General features: G+C 40.6%; 1 protein-coding gene across 8 annotated transcripts in view; it reads left to right on the forward strand.

Moving 5' to 3' along the window:
• Positions 1-26,564, forward strand: part of CACNA2D1 (calcium voltage-gated channel auxiliary subunit alpha2delta 1) — a 717,165-nt gene that overhangs the window by 530,475 nt on the left and 160,126 nt on the right. For all 8 annotated transcript variants that reach the window (XM_075599579.1, XM_075599575.1, XM_075599572.1 and 5 more), the window contains exon 10: positions 1,946-2,045. In XM_075599579.1, the coding sequence (XP_075455694.1) occupies positions 1,946-2,045 (100 nt within the window). The remainder of the gene's footprint in view (positions 1-1,945; positions 2,046-26,564) is intronic.

A 26,564-nucleotide genomic window follows, 5' to 3' on the forward strand; every position in this document is an offset into this window, starting at 1 on the left:
AGTTATGAAGGGACATAAGCAGCAGCACTTTATATGTGGTCAAAATAAAGGATTTGTTGTGAGATTATTTGGCCCATTTTCACCAATGGGTCAGTCCCACTGTAATAAACTCAGCTTGAGGCTGTTCTGTAACGAGGCACCGAAACATTGGTGAAACAGTTGTAACAATCTCATAACACATCCTTTATTTTTCGAACATATTGGTGAGTGTGCTGCTCTCATCGATTATCATGTTGCAAAAAAAAAAACTATTAAAAGTACACAGCATTTTTGTTGAAAACAGACTACAACAGTTTATAACCTGTGCGTCAAATGACGCCATGGGGTCACATGACGTGGCGTTGCCATGACGTTGTGATTTAAAAACCGCCAGAGACAAGGTAAGGGGATGGGAGGACGCGAGCAGGGAGGAGAGCAGGAAGGGGGGCGCAGACAAAAAAGTTGGCGCACCCCTGTGTTAGAACACCAACGTGTTTTTGTGAAGGAGACCTACAGTATCACACTCTGACCTACCATCTCTTTAGTATAGACTAATGTATGCAATTTGCCTTTTTTGCCCATTTATATTCTGAATAAATACATCATTATAAAAGTATCCAGTAGTGGTAATATTTCATTTGAAATTAATATCAATGAGACTGTTATGATTTTCTTAAAACCAAACAAAATAATCGACACCACTTTCATCTCTCAAATTATTGTAAGTAACAACCAATACACTTGGCAATGAAAGTGTTCAAGCAGAACGCTTTTAGTTTATTGCAACGACAAGATGTGCTGCTCACGGTGACATTATCTAGAAGACACTGAATCCATAGTAATCCAATCCCATAATAGCACTTGCGCTTTTTTTTTTTTTTAAGCTGGTCTCACTTTTGTAAGTAGTCTTGAACAAAACTCTTAAAATACGTACAAGTTGCCACTGACATATTGGAATTCAAGGTTTTTTTAATTATATCCTATGCATTCCAAAGTGGGCCCTTAGTTCTATCACTGATTGTATGGGAGCCCTGCCCTAAACAAGAAGACTCTTTGGGGGATAATGCCGAATGCTCAGGGCACTATTGCAAGTTCTGCTGCTTATATCCGTACGAAAGTGCTTGGATTTGCAGTATCGCAGCTGGAAAAAGAACCCCATTTGTACACACGTGAAAATAAACCAAGCCTACACAGACATGATTACACATTTTAAAACATCCCACAAAATCATTTCAAAATAACCTTAACTTATATATTAGTATACTGTAGTTGTAAATATGTTAAATGGCCAAAGATATTCATTCATATGATAAGTGGAATACATGTTGGTATTTTAATATAAATGTCCTTTTTTTGCTTTTCTTCGCCTTAGTTTCCATACTCAAGAATATCCCCCAAACAAAAAATATAAGGACTTTGTTTCCACTTTGGAATGTACGGCCACGATATTGATTCCATATCCCTTCGTGCTGCATCCATCCTTTTTGGCCTTTACGTAGAGTTGTACTTTCTGACTGAAGAGATACAATGCATTAAAAGCCTCTCTGCGTTACCGTGGAGGCTTCTTTGTTAGGTTAATGTCAGGGGAGGAAAGCATTGAGCCTGATGTGTGTTGTAGATTGCTTTGTACTAAAAAAAAAAAAAAAAAAAAAAATCTATTCTCCAGTTTGTCGCTTTGATGGAATAGATTGCATCTGATGTTTTAAATGGATTGAAATACTTTTATATTACTGAAATGTGTTTCATCAGCATTTGCAATCCCTCCCAATTTGAGCTTTGCCCTGAAGCAGACAACCTGCCATTTAGATATTTTAAAATGCCTATTTATCCTAAATCGGAAGCAAGGGACATTCATGAAGAACCTAGAGTCGCTGTTCAATTAATTTAATTGACATTGGACATAAAAGTGATTAGGATATTTCAAACAGGCTTATTTCTGTAACCTTTTTCTTTTCTCTTTCTAAAGGAGTGGAAGTGTTAGTGGACTCACACTGAAGTTGATAAGAACCTCCGTCTCTGAGATGCTAGAAACACTGTCAGATGATGATTTTGTGAACGTAGCTGCAGTAAGTATCGTTGTGTTTTTCTATACTAACATGATGATGCTTAAGGATCATCCAACGATTAAACTATACCAAAGCATACTGCATATTATTACCAAACCATTACAATGATGCATTTTTTTACTACACTGTATGTCTACATTACCTCTTTATAAGCCATTAAATTGTACAGAAAAGTACAGTGACCCTTCTAAATGAAACCCTAATACTATAATTGGTCTTAACTGCTGAGAACTTGCATGCATAAGTAAAAAGTAAAGGGTCACAAAAATGTTGGATCAAAGTCCCTATTGTGATGAATAGCATATTTTCTTGAATATAGTATTTTATTTGAAGCCGCAATATTCTGTTTGTCATTGAGACTCTGAACTGTATGAGATATTTACAAAACATGCATCTTAAATTATGAATCTGCTCAAGGGTGACCATATTCCAGTGAAACAACTGTAACCATATTAGGCTCTAAGTAATGAAATGTATTGTAACTAACCGTACAATATTGGTTAGTCAAAAGGATTCCTGCAAGGTAAAGATTCTCGAAACCATAGGGGAGTTGGTTACTAAATAGGGCAATAGCAAAAATAGGGCAAAGCCGGTGCAAAAATAAAAATAAAAAAATAAAACCCCCAAAGGAAATTAATCCCATTGAAAACAATGAAAGTATTTGATAAATTTGGTGCAATTCTTTTGCACTGTTTTCCCCATGTATACTTTAGTAAATAACCCCAAAATATTGTATTTATTAGAGAGATCTAATTTTATTAGCAGTCACCAGTTGTATATATATCCACTCAAACGTCCCTCCAAATAATTTTGGGAGACGTGTCTGTGCTGGAAAAGGAGCACACCTGATGTACCTGGAAAGGAGATATGCTAATAGATATACAAAGTATATTTAAATGAGTACTGTCCCACACTTCCTAAAAGGATTTCCATACCAACTATACAGAGATGATAACAAGCCTAAGGCACCAACCTAATGATTGGAATCATGTCAGACCCAACAGGACTAGAACACACAACCACTGCTTTTCTAGGCCACAGCCCTAGCAGTGTGAGCTAAACCAACTGATGTCACTAGCACATCCTACTTTTGAGTTGCTCCCACATGTAGCTATCAGCATATCTCACAGGTATCTCAGGTGTGCTCCACAATGTACATTAAACTGTCAACTAGGAAGTGGAACTGGTCTGCTTTTAAAGAAAGCCAGAGGGATGGAGCTACTACAGGTATATGCACTAATTTTGGTGCTACATGAAGGATATTCACAAAAATGGCTATGGTATAACAGACAAGAGACAAAATTATTCATCTGCCAGAGTGCCAGACACATACTGAATTGAAATACTTTATTTTACAATAAATAAAGCTCTACAAGCTGAAGGAAGTGATTTCACTTGCTTCCCACAGCACACAAAGTATTATTGGGTTGACAACTCTAAGGCACTTTAGGAATAAGGTATGTGTGAGCTAAACCAGCTGATGGGTTGCAGTGCACGCGGTCCACTAACAGCATACAGCACCTCCAAGGGATATCTATTTTGTTGATTGTTGTATTTGTAACCTTGAAAGCACTTCAAGCACAGAGTAATAATATGTACTGAGGGCTATGAGTTGCTGAGGCCAGGTGACATTAAATAAAAGATGAACTGAACATGGGAAACCTCACTCTCCAGGGTTAGAAGAAAATGGGTGCCACCTCTGCGGCTCTAGGGATTACACAGTTATAACTGCGGTTTGACAAGAAAACGCTATTATTATTTGTAGACGAATATTCTTGGTACTATCTAGATGTTATACATTTTCATCTTATTGGACCAGATCTGTGCAATCTAGTTTATATAGATTGTACAGGGGGCATTAAATCCCTTCTATGTACCTATCTATTTAAGTGGATAGGGTCTCTTTCAGGGTGACTGCCAACCTGTGATTGAATGCATTTTGATTTTTCAATCTGCATTATCAAACAAGCTCTAAATTGGGAGTTTTTTGTTCTGCAAATCTAAATACACAGGCTTTGTTCGTTGCTTATAATTTTGCTTATGTAGCCCGGTCACCCTTTGTTCCCTGCGACCCCCATCTCCTCCGTGGCCAGGATCGATGGCGGGTGCTGCCGGAGGCCAGCGGCAGACCCGACGGCCATTCCGGAGGGTGGGGGCCGAGGAGGGAGCGCTCCGGTTTGCTGGAGATCTCCGGCGGCTCCTGTGCAGGGCGCCGCCATGTCTCGCCGGTTCGCACATGCGCAATAAGTCCCCGGCGGCCCGACAGAGTCGCGCATGCGCAGGACTAGCTAGAGAGTTACGGGAGCCCTTAGAGAGTCGCGCGAGTGTAGGGAAAGTTCAGGAGAGGTTGCGGCGGCCATTAGGGATTCGCGCAGGGGCAGGGAAGCCGCGCACGCGGCCCCAATGTGTTTGCAGCCTCCACGGGACTACAACTCCCATGAGGCTTAGGGCCAAGCACATCAGGTGCCTCAGTGTGGCCAAAAATGCCAAGGATCTCTAGAGGGAGAAAAAGGATACATTTCGCGGGCTTGCAGCACGCTAGTCAGTTGGAGCAGCGGAGCAGAAGGGGAAGGAAGGGTGCAGGGAGCGAGTGAAGCTCCTGCACCGCGTAAGGTCCCCCTCTCCCAGGTAGGCCCCAACTCCCCACCAGGTTAGTGGGTAAGTGCTAAGGGACGGCCCAAGATAGGGACGCTGCCCTTATTGTGAGTGCTGTCTTGTCAGAGTCACGGCTGTCAGTGCTGCGAGGTCTGACAGGCAGGCACAGTGTTGTGCAGCACGTTTGCTGCACGTACCAAGTAGGTGGCAGTGCGTTACTGCAAGTACTAGGCCCTAGGTAGTTAGAGTTAGGACCGGGAAGAGCTAGGGGGACGGGATAGGCCAGTTAACCCCTTAGGTCCCAGGTAGGTCCTCACTCCCCAACTTGTGGTGCTACAGGGACAGGCCCTAGGTTAGGGACCGTGTCACGTAGTGCCAGTGATAGAACGGGACACAGCGGATGCTGCGCTTCCTGAAAGGAGACTTGGGCTCAAGTCTATGCCCAGAGACAGAGACTATCTTCAGGGTGGGATTGCCCCTGGCGGACCCCAAGCAAGGAACCACCGGATCAGACGGGATCACCGGTCGACAGATCCTTTGCGAAGTCCTTGCTGGCCCGAGTGCAGGAGCACTCGGCAGGTACTCTATAAGTGCACCAACAAATCATAACATTCTCTTAACACATAGTGGCAGCGCTGACCACGGGACTAAGGGGTTGGGCTGTGGGCACCGTGTGGGGATGTTATAATGTTGTGATATTAGGAGTATGATGTAATAGTTATCTTTTGTTCATTCAGTAAACCTGTTATCCATAATACTGGTGTATGTGGTTTCTGGGTGGGTTCCTATGTTAGGGTCATTCTACATTCCCATAGAATCCTACATAGGTGGAGGCGCTGAAACCAAGAAACATTCCAGAGGATTCACCCCAGGCTCTCACTAGCGGAGGCTCAGGCCTCCTGTGAGCCTGACAGGTATACGCACCACACCTGGTAACACCGTATGTTCTCCGCACCCACACCATATCTGCGATTGGGGGGGGGGAATACCCGTTACACTTAAATTACCACTAAGTAGTAGGTGGCATTACAAGGACTACAAGGTTTGTTCAGCCTCAGATGCTGTGCTTTTTATAATGACATTTTATTATTCACCTCATTCTGTCTCTTAATAGATGTACAGTATAACTTTTTAACTTGGGTTAATACAGCACGGATACATTGTATTGCGTTATGTATCCTCTATTTTGCAGCTCTTTGGAGGTGCCATCTCATTCTTTTTTTTATTGTGTATGTATTAAAGTTACGTAGTCCAGGCCATTATACATCTCTAAAGGGTATGTTACCCACTTGGAGTATTTAGAAGTACACCTCATCAAAAGGATTGCCCTTTCTCTCATCATATTCGAATAGAGATGAATTAAAACGTGTTTTCTGCCACATACAATTAAAAAGAAGGTGAAACACAGCTGGGACCCACGGCGTCATCTGACGCTGCATCTCCATGGCAATGGGCCTCATTTGACGCCACGGGGACGGAAGCCGAGTAAGTGATCCACGCTACTCCCCCCCCCCCAAAAAAGTCTCTGTTTGTGCACTCCTAGTTTAAATGGTACGGGAAACTAGTAAAGATATGTCATATTAATGGGTAGGAAGTTGGGAAAGTGTATGTATTGATGTAGAAAAAGTACAAACAAAAAAAGCAAATAATAAATTATATAGCAAACAGATCAGCAAAATATCTCAGACGCACATACAGTAGTAATGTATTTAAAAGCAATTCCCTGCATGGTTCATCCTGTCAGTATTAAAAATAAGTTAACATTTTGCGTTCAAATGTCTCCAATGCTTCTGTAGTTTAAACATCTCTTTAATAATATGAATGCTTGGATCCTTAGAGGAATGGTCTGATTTAGTGAAATGTTCCACTGGTGTATTGTTTCCTTCATAATAATTTGCCATTCCTAATGTTACATCTGTGAACATAAAAGGCACGTCCGAAAGTAAACACCACAATATACTCAGACAGACATCATATTAATTCATATTTATTATCAGAAATGTAGTAACATTCTTATGTACTTGTGGTTTATTTATTATTGTTCTAAAAATATTGTGGTTCCTCTCTTATTTATAAGGCTGAAGATCTGTACTCAAGTTTTGTTTTAAATACAGTACACGTTAGTAGTCTAATAAAACAGGGGCTATTTTTCTTGACAACCAAGGATTTTCCTAGCCCTCGGTCCACAGGTTCTAATGCCACCAGAAAGAATGTGATGAGGCTAATCTTTTTAGGATTGCTTCATTTAGTGCATTTACATTATATTATAGAGATCCACAAAAATGTTCAGTGCCCAAATGCAGGAAAGCAAAATCCTTTTAGACAATGGAGCATATAATATCCATTGTATAATGTAGTTCTTGCTATGAAATGGTTCTTTACAGTAGGTGTTGATATAGTGAGAAATATGAGTGTCGTTACATTTTTTTGTTTGTCTTCCTCTGGATCAATTAACTATAATTTAGGATGAGTATCTTACCCAATTAGAATTTAACAAAGTTTGAACAAGATAGACATATGTTGGTTTTTAAACAAATCTACTATGTTTATGCTATCAGAATATTAATTATTAAACTACATCTGTACTCTGTCACTGAATGCCAACATACTCTGACATTTTATTATATAGAAGCGAGTGTCTCGAGTTTAATAGTTCAAATTTCAATTAGAGCCCAAAGCAGTACTTATAACATTTTAGATTTAATATATAAATGTATTACAATGCTTAGTTTACAGAAAAAAGAAAGTTACAAGCAACATACAGTACAATATATGCAGACAGTTTAATGAAATAACATGGGAAACAGGAGAACCTATAGGTTACCAATGCACAAAATCAGTTCCCTCCCAAAAGAGGTCTTTGGAGTTTCGAAGATGAGAATTCATGTGTCTTGTTTGCATAAAACACACCTCTTGTTAAATTCTAAATGCATATCTCAAATGCATGTTTTTTATCGTAAAACCCCTGCTTGCATTAAGAACACAACGCCATCTTCTGGTCATGTCCTAAACTTCAGATAATAGAGAGGAGTGCTGCACACCTTAAAAAGAGAAAAAATGATACAATTACCGGTGCTCCAATGTTAGAACGAAAGCCTGCAGTCAGTCCTGAGTACATAGAGGAAGGAACAGAGGGCACAGCGGATTCTGCAAATTCAAACTCATTGTTGGCTCAATAAATGAGTTTGAATTTGCAGAATCCGCTGTGCCCTCTGTTCCTTCCTCCATGTCCTAAACTTCCCCATATCAATCTCTTGGGACATTTTTGTGGAGAGAAAATAGTTTTCTTTTGAATTAAAAAAATGCGTATGGGTATGGAAACATTCTCATAACTTTATCTCCATAGCTCCTAGAATATTGTGACCCATGGCTGATCAAAATGTACGTTTACACATCTATTTTCATACACCCATGTCCATCTTTGGATATCTCGTATGCAGCTAAACAAGTCCAAGATTGTTGTACTCAATTGAAACAGCTGAACATGCTGGTTAGAATAGTCTTTTTTTTTTTTATTATGCCTGTGCGTCAGATTAGATATATTTTAGTTGTAGCACAGATTGAATGGTAACCTGTTCATCACCTCTCTGCTACTCACAGGTGAAGATTTCAGAAATGTAAGGTCTCCTTTGTGGATGTCACCCAGGTCCTCTATTATGTCTGGGTACTATCACAAGACCTCCATGATATATACATATCATTTTAGTGGGCCATCAATGATAACCCCAGCTTAAGCTCTGGCACTCTACTTATTTCCCCTGTCAAAAAAGAGTTATGCGTCTATGATTTTTATCACCCCACAATCCCAGAGTAGGCCCTTTGATAACCCCACTTTTAGAGAAACACAGAAAACCAGGCCGGGTCCTGACCCCAATAAACACATTACATGTTTTTTCAAGCTATAACTTTTAACTCAAATTAACCTGTTTGGTCTTATCATGACGATGTGTATGAGTATCTTATAAGTAAATGTATTGTAGTTTTCATTTGGTCTGTTTATTTTAATTATAGTATATTGGATAACATGTTCTGTATTGTGTGATCTCATGACACAAAAAAAATAGTCAGTATACAGCATTTGATGTACAGTACTGTAATCAGATATCATTGAAAACGTCTCTTTATTTTCTATCATTGTTAAAATGATTTTTAAAATTAAAGATAGTAGCATTTTTCACAATGGCAAACTGTTTTTGGAAACACTGCTATAAAACTCGGAATATGTATGTGACTTCATTGTCAATTTAACTAGATATATTTCCTGCTTAATAAATATTTAATGGAAGTGGCAAAACTAGGATAAAAAAAACATTTCTTTTTATGGAGCATTCAGGCATTTTGCCCAACAAATACACAAGTCTCTGGTTATAATTTTCTGTACAGATTGAAATGTACTTTCCTAATGAAAATGGTGAAACCTTGAAGGTGAGCTAAATCAGATTGCTGGTTTATCCCTTGAGCCTTATTGACTGAACAAACCATGTTAGTTTCTTTTGTCATGTATACATTTTCTTGAAGGGCACTTGATTGCTCTGCTCTGAGTTTACAAATTCAAGTTTCCTCAATTGTTGTTCTTTAATGAGGGCTTTTTGTTCTTGTTAGTTTGAAATAGTCAGTCATTTGTTTACTGCCACTGATTTTTGTATCTCAGCCGACATTCATAAGTTGTACTTGGTGATTTTAGATGCGTTTAGGTAAAATCTGTTCTTTTGTGAATAGAACAAAGTTTTTGGTTTGTGTCAAAGACTGGACATAATTATACAATCAAGTAGCATAAAGGATGCACAAAAAGAAAGATGAAGTGCAATGTTTCTATAATCTGTTTTTATTGAGAAGCCTCTAGTATTTAATAAAAAATAATACTCTGTATTCAATACACACAAACAATATTTTAGATTAATTTTCAGATCAATATTTTGGTCCTCAAATAAAATGTAAACCATAGTACATAGTGCACTTGTTTTACAGCCCAAGCTTCTATGAGTTAACGATTCCTTTCCTAATTTGTTCTTGATCGCTTGCAATTACTTGCTGAAAAGTGTTAAAATTACTTAGGCAATAAATTGCCTAATTCCCTTTTACTGTGCTTTACAGTTCTAAGTTGCATCCTCATTGATGTTTACACAATGTGAGTCAGTGTCAGCCCAGTGGACAGTGAACTCTTGTATTAGCATGTTGGCATATACTGTACAGGTGTTACTATCCAATTTTGTCTTCCTGAGTAAACATTGTGTTAATTATGGTGCTTCAAAATAAAGAGCCTCCATATAAATGACAAGAGTCTACACATCCGAGACATGAAGGTGGAGTAATATATTTGATTATTGTAGGGATGGCAAAATAAAGCTTTAAGGACCAATTTTGTGTTGCTATTTAATTGTAAAGGAGCCCAGAGCAATCATACAGCAATTTTTAAATAATTCCTTAATTGTTTTTTCATACATCCACAAATCATAGGTTTTCTAAGGCCAGCAGAGCGAGACTTGGGAGTACAAAGCACACCCTCCTACAATTCCTTTAAATAAGACAAATGTGAAGTGCCCCTAAGTAATTGGGACAGAATCTCCAAATATCCCTCTGATAGGCGCCCTAGACATTCAGCCCTAGAATTGCTTACATCTATCTTGAGAATTAAAGTAAAAATAAAAGTGGCACTACAAATCATGTTGGTAGAAAAACCTTAGCTATCATTATTCATGGTCACAGCTAAAAGATTAGGATGTACTCTCTTGCCAGTGAAGGCAGGAAAATGACACTGTGACTTAATCAGCCGTAACAGGATTTATGCTGAGGTCTCAAAGAACAAGAGGCTTAAATATTAATGTGCAGAACCACTTTAGTCCTGAGTTTTTAATTATATAAATCCATTTGTTTTCAAGCAAAATGGGATCCATGGACTGTGATAATTATAACACAAATCATCAAGGGTTAATGTGTCACCGTTTCTCTTTTTGATTTGCTATTAAAAGTGCTGCACTTTGCATGTGAATAGAATCCTGCTGTTAGGAAATGCGTAAATGCATGGGAATTACAGCAATTTTATCCACATAATCCAGTTATATGCTTTGACGGCACAAAGTGGAAAATGATAGGGGCAACAATTCAGTTCCGGAGTGATGTCATTTAGAGACTTGTTTTAAGATTGACACGGTGAATATCATTTGTTGATGGTTGTGGGTTTCTCTGCAGTTTCAGGGAAGAAAATTATTCTTAGCAATTGAAATGTGGAGGGTCAGAAGCTGGAGGCGTTTCTCAGTGGTTTGATTGTGTTTCATTTATTAAAACCTTGAATTAAACATATACCTGCACATGTACATTATGTAACTAACCCTGCCCACCTAGCCACTTGGGCTACTAGGAGAGTTCATATTTGTAAAGTTGCATGTACAGGGTACTTCTTTTTTTTTTTTTACTGTGTTAATTTCTTTTTTCTTTTTGGGGAGAGGGGTGTTTTTATTGTTAACCGCTTTGGTGCAGCAAGAGCACCTTTACAATGTATTGGAAGCCCATCAAAGGAGACATCTAGCAATACCATTTAGGGCTAAATCCACGAGGCTCAGTAAAATCTTGACGAGAGAGACACTATTTTAGTAAAGTACCCTTTGACATATACACCTCCTAAAACCCTCTTCTATACAAAATGTGGAAACATATATGGGAATACACCAGACATACCTGGGAAAATGATTTAAATGTGCACATTTCTCTGGTATCCCAGGTGTGTCCACAGGTATCTCTCCACATGTCTCTCTCTCCTTCCCTCAGAAAGCCACATTGTAGGGTCTGGATGGGTGTAACACCAAGTTTAAGTATGACTTAAATAACGTAACATTAAGCGCCTGTGTTAACCTTAACGAATTAATGCATATGCAATGTTAGGGGAAACAATTATTTTGCATGTTATTATGAATGGTCGTTATTATTACAGCAATATTGTTTATTGAAGAAAACGTGACTTTGTTATCATACATCAAACTTCCTTTGTAAAAGGAGGCCCTCCCTGTCGCCTCCTCTTCATGGTGCCTCAACTCCATCTCCTCTCCTAGATCCTATTTAGATTTGGGGCTGGGGAGGTAAGGGTGTATTAGCATGGAGTCTGGTACAGCCCCACAGCTGGTACCAATAGGGTTGAAGGGTGTGTAGTGGATGTTAAGGGTATGCCAGATAGGCTTCCTTGAAAAGGTGAGTTTTCATGAAGTTTTTAAATGTCTACCAGTTAGGAGGAGAGCCTGACTGTGAGTGTTAGGGAATTCCAGAGAGATGGTGCAGCACGGGAGAAGTCTCGTAGGAGGAGGTAATAAGGCAGGAGGAAAGGCAGATATACAGGCATACCCCGCATTAACGTACGCAATGGGTCCAGAGCATGTATGTAAAGCGAAAATGTACTTAAAGTGAAGCACTACCTTTTTCCCACTTGCCAATGCATGTACTGTACTGCAATCGTCATATAAGTGCATAACTGATGTAAATAACACATTTGTAACAGGCTCTATAGTGTCCCCGCTTGCGCACAGCTTTGGTACAGGTAGGGAGCCGGTATTGCTGTTCAGGACGTGCTGACAAGCGCATGCGCGAGCTGTCATTTGCCTATTAGGCGATATGTCCTTACTCGCGAGTGTACTTAAAGTGAGTGTCCTTAAACCGGGGTATGCCTGTAATGGACAGAACATAGGGGTCAGTTAGGGATAAATTTGGGCATGAATGCTGAGATGTATGGTGGGGAGGGGGGAGGTGAGAAGCGTTGAGAGCTTTGTAGTCAGAACTAAGGGTTTTACATTTGATTCTAGAGTATATGGGAAGCCAGTGTAGGAATGTGCGTAGTGGAGCAGTGGAAGTGGAGCGGTAGATGTGTTTGGCACCAGCATTTTGGATGGATTGGAGTTGGGAGAGGTGGACAAGGAGAATGCCAACTAGAAGAATGTTCAGTAGTCGAGGTGGGACAGGGTAAGCAAGCGAATTAGGATTTTGGTAGCGTCATGTGTGAGAAAAGAGACAGCAAGACTTAGTGAGGGAGTGAATATGAGGAATTAAGAAGCTAGAATGAAGCTATCTTTGCTTTTTTATTTTTAGGAATAAAGTTTGTCTCCTGACACACTCCTGATTTTTTAGCATATGGTCCAAAGTACAAAAATTCTGCTGATCGCAGCCATGCTCAAAATGCTAATTTTGTATTGTCATTACCATTAGTCCTATAACCCTTAGTTAGAGACCAAATGCTATTCCCTGAAATAGGTAGATGTTAGAGGGCAAAGGGGTCTACATGTTTGTTTATAGTCTGGATACACTAATTTGTTATGGTGCTTGTTCTCTATACCGAATGTTTTAACATGAGCTGAAAATCCTTTTCACCATCAGTAGAAATATTCAAGTAACGTTTGCATTTCCTAAAACTACCACAAGCATAGCGAAAAACATTTTATTTTATGTATATATTGACAACTGATGTTGTCCTAGCAGCATGATTCTAATATAAATTTATAAGATATGATAAATCTCTATCTGTGGCACATCTTGTACCTTTAGAATCATTGTGGCATCCTTATTCATAACATGAAAAACAGCATGTACCATTGGGTTTATAACAAAGCATGCAATTCAAGGTTACTCCGTTGAAAAGTTCAACACATCTGAAACTTTCTAAATGGAAACACATGACATGAAAACAAATATACACAATTGTTCAATAATCATGATTATTGTGTGAGGCAAGTACCTTCTTTCATTTTATATTTTCACAAAGCACTTCTGGAACAATTCCAATGTACAGTACTGTAAAAGCATTTACCTACTTTAGAATACTGGTTGATCTAACAATAATGTTATCGTTTAATTAATAACATAGTGAGGAAACTCAACAATCCAATTTATAGAGCTATGTATTATATTGTCCTTACAATTTTCAGAGGTGAAAATTGTGCATAACCCCAATCAACTGAATTATTCAATGGCAGAATATGAAAAGCAAAAGCCTACACCAGAGATTACAAATAAATATTCTCAATCAAATGAGGGTTTAATAAAGCAATAAAGGTGTAGTTGTTGTGCTTCATCAGGTAGATGGGTGGCATGGTAACCATGAATTTATACCAAGTACAGCTCAATCCCGTTCTAGTGCGATCTGCTACATCGCGGATCCACTTATAATGTGGTCTGAGCGTGGCTCCCGATTTAAAAACATCTTCTAGTTTTTTTTTTTTTAGCGAAATGTCTGCCGCATGAGGACTTAACCAGCTTCTGCAGCTCTGTTCCTGCTTCATCAGGCTGCTCCACGTGCGCGGCGCACATCTCCAAGTTTTTTATTTTTTTTATAACATTTAATGCTTTATTGCAAACGGACACAAACACACACACGTGTGTGTCTGTTAGCAATAAAGCATTGAATGGTCTAAAAAAAAAAACCTTGGAGATGTGCGCCGCGCACTTAGACGCAGCCTGATGAAGCAGGAAGAGAGGAGAGAGCTGGAAAGAGCTGCAGATGCCGGGTAAGTCCTTGCACGGTGGCCATTTTGCGATCCCGGTTATAACGTGGTCTCATTGTGTGGACCCTGAGCACCGCGTTATAACAGGGTTCAGCTGTATGTTTAGTATTTCCTTATAAATTTATAAAATAAAAAATATGAGTAATCTTATATAGTACAGACAGTGTACATGTAAAAAAAAACTGCAAAGGACATTTATAACACTGCTAGTGATCCATGCTGCAATGTACAATAGTCCCGATTCATACAGTATAAATCCCATATTATCGGAACTGTGCACTAGGAGGGAAAAGAGTCACCAACAAACAGTCAGAAATTCACCCCACAAGAGGAGGAAAATTGAACTCAACACTAAGGCACACTGGATCCCTAAAAAAAAGTACAGGCAGTCCTCGGTTATCCAACAGGATGTGCTCCGGAAACTAGCATTGGATAGTGAAAGCATTGTAAAGCGGAACCCCATTTAATGAGCGTCGGTGAGTGCTGGATAAGGCATTGTTGGCATTGGGAAAGGGCCCATTGAAATACTTTGTAATGTGTCGGAAATGATGAACCGACGGATACCGAAGACCACCTGTATAATAATCTATTATTCCAAATACAAAATGAAAAACTTATATCGACACACACAATAAACAAACCATGGTGCAGAGTTTAAAGGACAAATAAACCAATATCCTAACCACCTAGATGTATACGTATATGCAATATATAGGTATATCAATTGTTAACTTGTAACAGGAAAAAAAGAACAATGTTTTCCTCCCACTACAGTTGGTAACCTGGCACCAAGCTATTATCTAAAAACATATTTCAATAATCTATCAGATTTACAGTATAACGCAGCTTTTTGGGATAAGAATACATCAAATATTAAAGAAACCTGGTTTGGAAATTAAAGGGAAAAAAATTATTCCTATTCTAATTCACGTTGATCAGGTGCATCATAGGAACATAAAAAGCCACTTCGATAGTCACAGTTAATGAGTGATATCCTGCCAACGATGCACTATATTTTGTTTGGTGAGATACAGACACAGGGAGATGCAGTAACTTGCCCAAAGTCACAATGAGAGCTGGTACTGGGATTAGAACTGGTTTTACCTACTTCAAAGGCAATGACCTTACCACAGAGCTACTCCAAAATACAAATACATGCTACTAATTTAAAGAAGCACTCTTGGGGATACTTTTTTCATGTACAGGTTTGAAGCAGGGAGTCTCTGGAGCTGAACTATGTTGATTTCAGCTCTGGGGACCCCCTTCCCGAGATACTTGCCTCCATTGATCTCTCTGAGGTGGGGGGGGGGGGGGCATTAGCATCTCTGGCTGGCCTATTTTAGCCTTACATAGTGTGTGGCTTAAATGCCCGGTGTCTTGCGGACCAATAGGAAGCTGTGATGTCATCCCTTGCGGATTCCTATTGGCCCACGTGAAACATGACATTTAAACAGCAGAGAGATGCCTGCACTCCTACGGATTAAGTATCTTGGGGAGCAGGGGGTCTCTGGAGCTGAATAACGCTGTCGAGCCCCTGAGCCCCCCTGCTTCAAACCTATATATAAAGTGTCCCCAAGAGTGCTGCTTTAAATTAGTAGCATTTATTTGTATTTGGAGTAGCTCTGTGGTAAAGTCATTGCCATTTGCAGCGAGTAAGACCAGTTCTAAGCCCAGTACCAGCTATCGTTGTTACTTTGGGCAAGTCACTGTATCTCCCTGTCTCTCACCAAACAAAATATAGTGTATCGTGGGCAGGATATCACACAGGATATCACATATCAGAAACATGGCTAACCCATAAAACCCCTGATGCAAATATCGTCATTCAGGGATACTCCATTTTTAGGAGAGATAGGTCAAAGAGAGGTGGAGGGGTGTTATTTTATATTGCAGACACATTACAATTTACACTGTTAAATTGCCCCCCAAGCCCACCCTCTTTTGAAGTTCTAGTTGGCAAAATCTGCCTCCCCTTTTCTAAGCCCATCTTGCTCGCTGGCATCTACCGCCCCCCTAAAGCCCCTCTAAATCCCTGGTTGATATCACCCAGTTTCTTGGCTCCATTTCCTCTCTGAACGAGAAGAGTGAGCTGCTAGTTCTTGGGGATTTCAACTTCAACTGGCTTGACGCTAAAAACCATAAAATCCAGATACAACTCAAGTCACTTAACCTATCACAACTCATTTCCCAACCCACACGGACAAACCTGAAATCGCATAACCATTCCTTGCTAGATTGGATTCTCTCCTCAAACCCCAGCAGAATCCAATCCTCTGGCATCCTTCCTGACATTTTCAGTGACCATGCAATAGTGTACTGTGTAAGGAAAATTAAAACGCCCCATTCAAGCCCTAAAGTTCTCCTCACTAGAACATTTAAAAACTTTAACCCACAACAGTTTCTGGATGACCTAACCAACTGCCCATGGCACAAAATCGATTTAATTCCCAACCGTGATTCTGCACTCGACTATTTCCAATCCGAGTTCTTAAAACTCTGTGATACCCATGCTCCACTATGCAAAATAAGGGTACGGGGGGCCCATCTTCCATGGGTTACAACTGACCTTATTGCACTCTACCAGCTCAGGGATACCTTGTGGAAAAGCTACAAAGTAACTGGCACTACCAAGGAACTCAATCACTACAGATGCCTGCGGAACATGTGCACAAGGCAAACAAGGCACGCAAAGCACAATATTACTCTGACAATCTCCACCAAAATACATCAAACCCAGCTAACTTCTGGAAGGTTATCAACAATATATTCCAGCCTCCTAACCATCTACAACCAAGTAATATCACTAAGGGGGATATTACTCTGACAAACCCCACTGACATTGCAAATGCATTCAATGATTACTTTGTGGGGTGTGCCACTAACTTATTAGCGAAACGTAGCCCAAACCACAAACCTGAATCTCATCCTGGGAATGTCCACATAGCCCCACCCCCACCCAACACTGCCCACAATTTTCATTTTGGCCCAGTATCTGAAGAGGAGATTACACAAGCGCTCCTCAAACTAAAACTAAGCAGCCAATGCGGACCTGACTTACTACAATCTAGGTTCCTACGACTTGGTGCTCCAGCCATTGCCAAACCAATTGCTTCCATAATCAACTCTATCCTGTCTGCAGGCCATATCCCTAAGACCTGGAAAACTGCCAGAGTTGTCCCAATCTTCAAAAGTGGGGACAAAAACACTGTCTCAAACTACAGACCAATCTCACTTCTGACAATTCTATCCAAAGTCATGGAAAAATGTGTCCACTCCCAATTAAGCGATTACTATACCAAGACAAATTTCCCAAGCCAATTCCAATCTGGCTTTCGTCCCAAACACTCCACCGTAACTACCCTGCTAAAAGTTTGCAATGAAATCCATTGTGGAATGGAACGGGGACAACTCACTGGTGCAGTATTCCTAGATTTTGCAAAGGCTTTTGATACAGTTGATCATGCTATCCTGCTAAACAAACTCCAGAGCTCTGGAATAGGGAAGCATGCTTTAAACTGGTTTCAGTCCTACCTATTAGGAAGATCCCAACATGTGTCCATTTCAGGCTCTAACTCCAACCCCCTGGATATCACCTGTGGTGTCCCGCAAGGCTCTGTTCTGGGGCCCCTACTCTTCTCAGTGTTCATTAATGATCTTCCCATAGCTTGTAAGGAAGCCTCAATACACATGTATGCAGATGACACAATCCTATATGCACACAGCCATAGCCTGTCTGACCTTCAACACATACTTCAGTCTGACTTTTTGAGACTCGAAAACTGGATTTCCCAAAACAAACTGTTTTTAAACACTGACAAGACTGTAACAATGGTATTTGGGACCAAGACTAAATTTTTAAAGCTTCCAACGACTGAGCTCTAGATTAGAACCAATGCTAACACCACCCTAACCCCTGTCACTAGTTTTAAATACCTGGGCTTATGGTTTGACTCCCACTTAACATTCGGAATGCACATTGATTCCCTGACAACAAAGACCTATGCCAAACTAGGGGTACTTTACAGGAACAAATCCTCCCTACGTCTCCTGGTCAGAAAGCGTATCGCACAGCAGATGCTAATGCCAATTATTGACTATGGAGACATAGTATATGGTACGGCACCTCAAACCCACCTTAGCAAACTTGACACCCTCTACAATTCAATTTGTTGTTTTGTTCTCCAATGCAACTACAACACACATCACTGCGAAATGCTCAAAGAACTAGATTGGTCATCACTAGAGTCTAGGCGCAAAGTTCACCTTTCCTGTCTTGCCTTTAAATTCTTTATGGGCAAGCTACCGAGCTATCTGAACAAGCTCCTCACCCCTACCACATGCAGCACTTATCACCTGAGATCAGACTCCAAAAGACTGTTAATGGTCCCAAGGCTCAACAAAGTATCCAGCCGCTCCTCCTTCTCTTACCGTGCACCTCAAAACTGGAACAACCTACCGGAGACTCTCACATCCACCACCAGTTTAAGTTATTTCAAATCTAAGGCTGTCTCACATTTTAATCTGGTCTGTAACTGTTTCATTCGCCCATAATATATATTTTCTTTAACTGTGCATGCAATGTCTTGTATATAATGTATACCCTGCTCATTATGTAACTGTATTTGTAACCATGTATTATTTGTCTTAACTCTGTGCCCAGGACATACTTGAAAACGAGAGGTAACTCTCAATGTATTACTTCCTGGTAAAATATTTTATAAATAAATAAGTATCAACTGTGACTATACTATATATATTTTTTAGTGCTCAGGTGACCATAAAGGCTCCCCAGGAATGCTGCTTTACTTCATCTTCCTAGATTGGGCTCACTGTATGCAGTGCTGTACATACTGACAATATTTCAGGTTCTTAACCATAGAGCTTACACTCAAAGTAATGATGATAAAGGAATTGAAAATATGGATGTTCTGTTGAGAAAACCACAGGTATCACTTTATTCCGCTGTTTGATTTGAAGATTACACACACTCATTAAATTTAGCTATGGTTTAATATTTGCTTCCTAGTTTGCCGCAAATGCATCATCTCTATAGAAGCAAATGTACATTTACAGTCTTTGAAAGAAAAAGGTAATTTTATTATACAATAGAAGCAGCTGTTTGGGAAATGGGTGGAGACTTTTAATCCAATTCATTGCTGCTGTCTCGAGACAAGAAGTCTTTTCAGCTTAGATTTAAGAGCAGACACTACATAAAAACCTTCCTGACAGTCTGCACAATTTCAGTAATATGCTAGTTCCTATCATTATGGAAACTGACAATATCAAGCCTTTCATAATATCGGAGTGGCTTTTTATGTTCCTATGATGCACCTGATCCACGTGTATTGGAACCGGTATTCATAGTTTTAATTTTAATTTCCAGATCGCTTGTCTTTAATATTTTATGTATTCTTATTACAAAAAGATGCAATTATACTGTAAATCAAATAGATTGAAATATGTTTTTTAAATAATAGCTTGAATCTGTTGTCCATGGTTTTTAGATTAACCACTTTATTGGTTAGACCAAGAAAAAAAAAAGATTTCTAGACTAATGAACTAATAGTTTGTAAGCTCTTCAGACAAGGATTTTTTTTCTTCCAGTGTTAACTTTTAGTGGAATTTTCCTTGTACCGTTTGTTAACAACCGTGTAACATTGTGACAATACAGTAGAGCACACTGTACAAAAAATAGACTATATATAATTGTGTACATACATATGTTTCATTACTTATTGTGTTATTATCTAATACATAATAGGAAATGCACATTTATGTTATTAAAAAGTTGACATAAAATATTTAAAAATACATCCGTTTGTTAATTTCATAATGAATATATTGAAATATCAGCATCAGATTATCAAGGTACTTGGGATGTATTTTTCATCAGTTGGTTCACTGTGCCCTTTGGGAAGTGGTTATATAAAGCAAGAGAGGCGTTTGAAATCACTACAGTAGAGCACACATAATTTATTAATGCCATTTTTACATGCCCGGTTCTATTGCAGTTCTATTTATTTTTTTGTCGATCAAGACTGGCAGGTTAGAGGTGTCATAAGGGATTTGTTGAGGATACCTGCATCTCACGTTTGAAACATGCCAGAGGATTATGGAATGCTTGAAATACATGCTTCACAGAATTATTAATAAGCTTGATATATCACATCTAGACTACTGTTACACATTAGCCATCTGTGATATTTTTTTAACTCTAAAATACCTTAAACGATATAATGCAACACTGACTCCTATGTGGTTTAGCCGCTTTAATGATTAATCTAATACCCTATAACAGATTACATTACAAAAACATGTCTTTAAAAATATTATTTTTTTCGTTATAAAGCAATGCAGAACGGTATTGGATCTATTTATGTATGGATCATTCATATGTTTAGATACAACTGGGTCAGCAAGTTGGTTGCGTCATGAAGGAGTAACATAAGCAAAAGCTCTGTGGAGACAGGAGAATCTGAATCAGTAATATTGGCGTTTACATTTGGTTATCAAATTTTTATTCCCTTATGGAAATCTGTATCAGTGGAAAAACACAATTCTCTGTTTACTTAGAAACATTGTGAATTAATTTGGCAAACAAATGTATTTAGTATACAGTATATACGTGTAACTGTGGCTCCCCCCACCCGGTGGGAGATTTGGCCATTACAACATATGTGGTGCATTATACCTGTTGGTAACAGGAGGGCTGAGTCGTTCACCGATGATAATGGGGACACAGAATCAGGTTTCTGGGGTACATTACCCACATATCTTTAGCAGTGCAGTGCCTCCATCTGCTGTAGGCTCCAGGGAACTGAAGATGATCTCCCAAGGTAGAACCGATTACCTCTCTCCCCCCAGTAAGATCACACCAGGCCGGAGGTATAATAACAGGAACGGTTTATTGTCTCTCTGTGCAGTACAGTACACGGCAGGGTTCTGCCCAATACAATAAATGTCAGCTACTCACTGAAGGATGGTCCCTGGACCTTCACTACAGGCCAAGGGCACCCGCAGCAGTCCCAGCTCTTCCCTGCCCCTCTAGCAGGGACAGAGGTACAGTATGGTACACTCACTCTCCCCCGAGGGGAAGAGGACCAGAGAAGCCTCAATAGTCAGGCTCTTGGCTGTGTGACCTGCCCGCCTCAAGTGGGTAGAGGCACTACTGAATTTGGGGTGGCACTGCCCTTAAGTACAGCCAGGAGGAGGGCACCAGGTCTGTCTCATGATTGGTCATGCCCAAGCCTGATGTCACTGCCTTCTGCCGTCACTCAAGTGCAGCACCAATGAGGGGGAAAACCCCATATTAACTACTGGGAAGGCCTGCTTGTACCAAGGTTCACTGCCAGGAGGAAAAGCAGATTAGTAGCCATAGATGGCATGGCTACATAACAAACTCCCATTTGAGGGGTCTATGCATCAAGGCAATTTTGGAGCAAAATCGTAGTATTTTTACCCAATTTTATTTTCTGTAATGTCATTTAATGTCCCTGGATAAACAGCTTAACTAAGTATAAATGCACAGCTAGCAAATATAATAGAATTGTGATGCCTCACATTGTCACAGGACTGATGCAATCCTCAGTTTGTGCTTAAACTTGTCATAACCACATCAGTCAACATACTTTCCCCCTCTTTTTTTCTGCAAACAATCTTCAAGACAAATCAGTAGATTTTAAGAGACCAAACATTGTGCTCTTGTGCTACATAGGTTAGAACCACACACGCCTGCCCATCATATATGAGCCCGCCCCATCTCAATGTTGCTTCCTAAACATTGTGCCAAAGGCTCCATATTGTGCTGTCTGTCTTTTGACTGCATCATTGCCTCCTCCAATTGATCATGAGTGGATAGCACACACCTAGCTTTCTACCTCCGACTAGCATTTACTTTCAACCACTCCATGGCAGGTTAGCACCTGTCAGGGTCGCCTAGACCTCCTGCCTAGCCATAGCTTCCTTGTCCACTGGGTGTGCTGCTGCCTTCTGTTGGCTCTGGGTTCCTCTGTCTGTCTTCTTGTTGCTCCTGTCTCTGTCCTTTATAGTTTGCTTCCTGTCTGTTGTTTTTGCCTTTGCTTGAAGTCAGACTCCTTATGCACATGCTTCTGATCCTGATCTGTTTTCTGTACCTGTATTATAGAAGTCTGTTCACAGTAAAAGCCCTTGCTGGTAATCTGGCTTGTCCCTGTTTGTTCCTGTTCTCAGTCCCTGCCCCCAGACCTGTCCTTGCTCCCCTGTCCTGTTCCAGTCTCCTCGTTGCCGACCTCTGCTTGTTACCTGACTTCGCTACCTGCCACCTGCCCCGGACCCCTGCTTGTGACCCCTACTTGTGACCCCTACTACGCTCATGCTGTTCCGGCCACCGAGATCCTACCCGCCACAGGAGTCTCCCATGACAGAAAGCAAAAGGCCACTTCTGGATCTCGCTGGAACAAATTCTTCTTCTGCCTGCACCCTTTCCTGCCTGCTGCAGCAGACCACATCCGCATGGTTGAAGATAAGTACTTTTGTTTCTTTTTTGGAAATCCAAGTTGGAATTTTGAAAGGTTTTTTTTTTTGTTGCTGCTAAGTATTCTGCAAGAATTATTGCGTTCATAACGAAAAAACATTTTTTCTGAGACTAGAACTGTTGCTGCAGAGACTATTGCAGCTTTCTTTGAGATTTTTCGTTTTGTGCAGTGCCTGGGTTAACCCTTGCAGTACCTGTTGCCACCTTTTTAGACTCTGACTTTTCATTTCCTGGATAAGGCTTGTCTCTGCATCCCTGGTTGGACCACTGCTGTTCACAGTGTTCCCATTTCAAAAGACAAGAGTGCTTCCATTATTTTGTTACTGCATGCAGGAAAAATCACTGCAATCTGTAGTTTTTCATATGATTGGTTCTAAGGTTTCAGGTTTACCTGCAAGTTCCTCTAAAGTTTGTTTCTCTGCAACATATGATATCCCTACGCCTGATATCAAAGGTTTCAGATTTGACTGCAGGGTTCTCTGTCTGATATTCCTATGTCCGATGTCAAAAGTTTCAGATCTAACTACAAGTTTTCTCTGTATTAGTTTCCTGCTGTCTATGATATTTCTATGCCTGATATCTAAAGTTTCAGATTCAACGGCAGGTTTTCTTTGTCTATATGATATCCCTACGCCTGATGCCTAAAGATTCAGATGTAACTGCAGGTTCTCTTTGTATTTATGATATCCCTACACCTGATGCCTAAAGATTCAGATATAACTACAGGTTTCTCTGTCTATGTTTTTTCCTTGCATTTATAAATCTCTGTGACTGATGCTAAAATCTCAAAGGGTCAGCTCTCCTATCTTGTGTCTCTCTGTGTCTAATATTCCTGTTGTTCATTCTAATGCTTCTGTTTTAAAAACACATTTCCTCTTTACTGGTTTCTTGGGAAGTGTGGTTTAATTATGGCTCCCACTCAAACAGTCTTGAGCAGTAAATATGAACACAGTACCACTGATTCTTCAGAACTTCTCAAAGCATTACTGTGGAAGTTGCAGAAGGAATTAAGAATGAAAATTTAACCTCAGAGTCTGCATTTGGTGAAAGAGATATGCTGCAGCTTAAGGCAACTCACAGACGTATCCCAAGAATAGTGGAAGAGAAGAAAGATGCTCCTACTCAGACGCTTCAAGCTGCACAGAAAGCGATTGATTGTCTGTATGGATGTTTAGATAAGGAGCAAGAAGCTAATTCTGCATTACAAAACTGTCTATCCTCAGCAATTGCTAAGTGTGTTCTACAGGAGAAAGAAAAAGAGCAGTTGGAGAGTGACCTGGATGGCATTTCAGCTGAGCTGGAGAAGGCATATACTGATGCTGCTGAGAATCGGCGCCTCGCTTCTAAAAGTAACGAATTCCTGGAAATCTCTATGAAGGAAATTGACAGGCTTAATACAGAGCTTAAAGTCTCCCAGGAGGAGATTTACTACTTCAAAAAAGAGATGGAAGTCGTTCGGGAGGAGAGATGCTACTTGAAAACAGAGATACGTTCTATGAGAGACGCCTCCGAAGACTTAAATAGTAGGTTTGAAATTATAAACCAAATGAGTAAGAACTTCTCTTTCCAAGCCAGTGAAGGAGATAAAAGACTCCATGAATCAGAAGAGGAGAAGAGGCTATTGATAGAAGAAAAGTCAAGGATGCAATTAGCGCTGGAAAAAGCAGAGTGTAACTGGGAAAAAGAAAAATATCAGTTGGAGAATGACAGGTTGATCTTGTCAAGTAATCTGGAGAAGGCCTACGCTGATTCTGCCCAGTACCAGACTTTCATGGCTCAAGTTGACGCAGCACTGGAAGCATCTCAGAAAGAGGTTCACAGGCTTACTACAGAGCTGGAAGCCTCTAAGGAGAAGAGTTGCCACTTCAACACAGAACTATGTTCATTAAGAGAAATCTTCGAAGGGTTAAATATCAGGTTTGAAACTGTAACCCAAGAGTGCAAGAATCTCTATGTCCAAGTTAGTGAAGGAGATAAGAAACTCCATGAATTAGGAGAGGAGAAGAAACAGTTGGCCCAGGAAAAGTTAGACGTGCAGACAGCACTGCAGAATGCAGAGAGAGAGTGCTGCAAGAAGAACGTGTCTCCCTGGAGCGGCGCACACACGCAGAAAATATGCTGCAGAGTCAGCTGCGAGAACTGCGTACACATCTGCAGGACACCAAGGAGAAATGGGTGAATGCTGAAGAAAAGCAGCGAGTTCTGCAGGAAGAAAGTTTCCAGACTGCCTACAAAATAAAGATGCTGCAAGATTATTTGAGTACCCAGTGTGTCCCCAAAGAACAGCATGAGGAGCTGAAGGCCAAACTGAGCATAACCAGAGCCTCGCTGGAGGAAGAGCTACAGCTAGCAGCTGAACACACATCTCAGCAACTCACAGCGCTGCAGGCGCAGATCGCTGAGCTCAAGACACAGCTTGCCAAAAAGGAGAGAGAGAAGGTGTCCGTCTGTCAAGTGGCTGGCCTGACACAGCGCTATGAGGTCAAAATGGCTGATGCCTGCAAATTATTGGACCACACAGCCCGTGATAAGGTCCGGCTGCAGCTGGAGCTGTACAATGCCCGGGAGGAGTACCGGCAGCTGTAGATCAGAAATGAAGAAGATGCAACATATCTAAGCTTTACTCTGAGTCAGCTGGGAGATATGGAGTCGCGACTCAACTCCAAAAGAGTTGAACTGACAACTGCTTTGAGTGGAAAAGATGCAGCCGTCCTTGATGCCCACATTCTTGATGTCTCTGCCCCTGCTTTTGGTCTGAACGCACCCATTCGGAGGTTCCTTGCAGCAACTAATGTACCTGTGGAGTACCCTCTGCCCGCTGACAAACCACCAGAGGTGGGTCACCTTGAGTCACTTTTCATCAAGGCCTCCGGGAAGAGCCTGGAGGATCGTCCGGAGAACGCTCTCGAGAGGGGGGAGTAATGTCAGGGTCGCCTAGACCTCCTGCCTAGCCATAGCTTCCTTGTCCACTGGGTGTGCTGCTGCCTTTTGTTGGCTCTGGGTTCCTCTGTCTTTCTGTCTTCTTGTTGCTCCTGTCTCTGTCCTTTATAGTTTGCTTCCTGTCTGTTGTTTTTGCCTTTGCTTGAAGTCAGACTCCTTATGCACATGCTTCTGATCCTGATCTGTTTTCTGTACCTGTACCTGTATTATAGAAGTCTGTTCACAGTAAAAGCCCTTGCTGGTAATCTGGCTTGTCCCTGTTTGTTCCTGTTCTCAGTCCCTGCCCCCCAGACCTGTCCTTGCTCCCCTGTCCTGTTCCAGTCTCCTCGTTGCCGACCTCTGCTTGTTACCTGACTTCGCTACCTGCCGCCTGCCTCGGACCTCTGCTTGTTACCTGACTTCGCTACCTGCCGCCTGCCCCGGACCCCTGCTTGTGACCCCTACTACGCTCGTGCTGTTCCGGCCACCGAGATCCTACCCACCACAGGAGTCTCCCGTGACAGCACCACACAATGCACACAGCACTGGCAGTACAAACAGAATTGGCTTCTGACACTCACCTGGCTTGACCTACTATATATTGTTGTTCTCCAATATTTCAAAAGTTTAATATTACAACATATTAGGGGAATCTTACATAGTTACATTGTAGATACGTTTTGATTAAGACATTTGTCCATCGAGTTCCTCCCCATGCTAAATTTAGACAAAAGATACTTCTCCTATATTTGGATGTAAAGTATTTAGATCCAGAGGAAGGCAAACAAAAAACCCTCAGTGAAACATTATCAACGTACAGTATTTGTGCATTGATTAATGTAGGTCAATATGGCAATAACGCTGAAAAATAGTGATTGCTAGTAACTTTTTTTTTTTTTTAACAAAGTTGGTGAATATGGGAGCTTGAAAGTATCCAACACATTTTGTTAAACAAAAAAAAATAATGTTTCAATATGTAATTATGCTAAGTGGTATTGCATGAATATCAATTTA

This window comes from Ascaphus truei, chromosome 5 (genome assembly GCF_040206685.1).
Source record: "Ascaphus truei isolate aAscTru1 chromosome 5, aAscTru1.hap1, whole genome shotgun sequence".
NCBI lineage: Eukaryota > Metazoa > Chordata > Amphibia > Anura > Ascaphidae > Ascaphus > Ascaphus truei.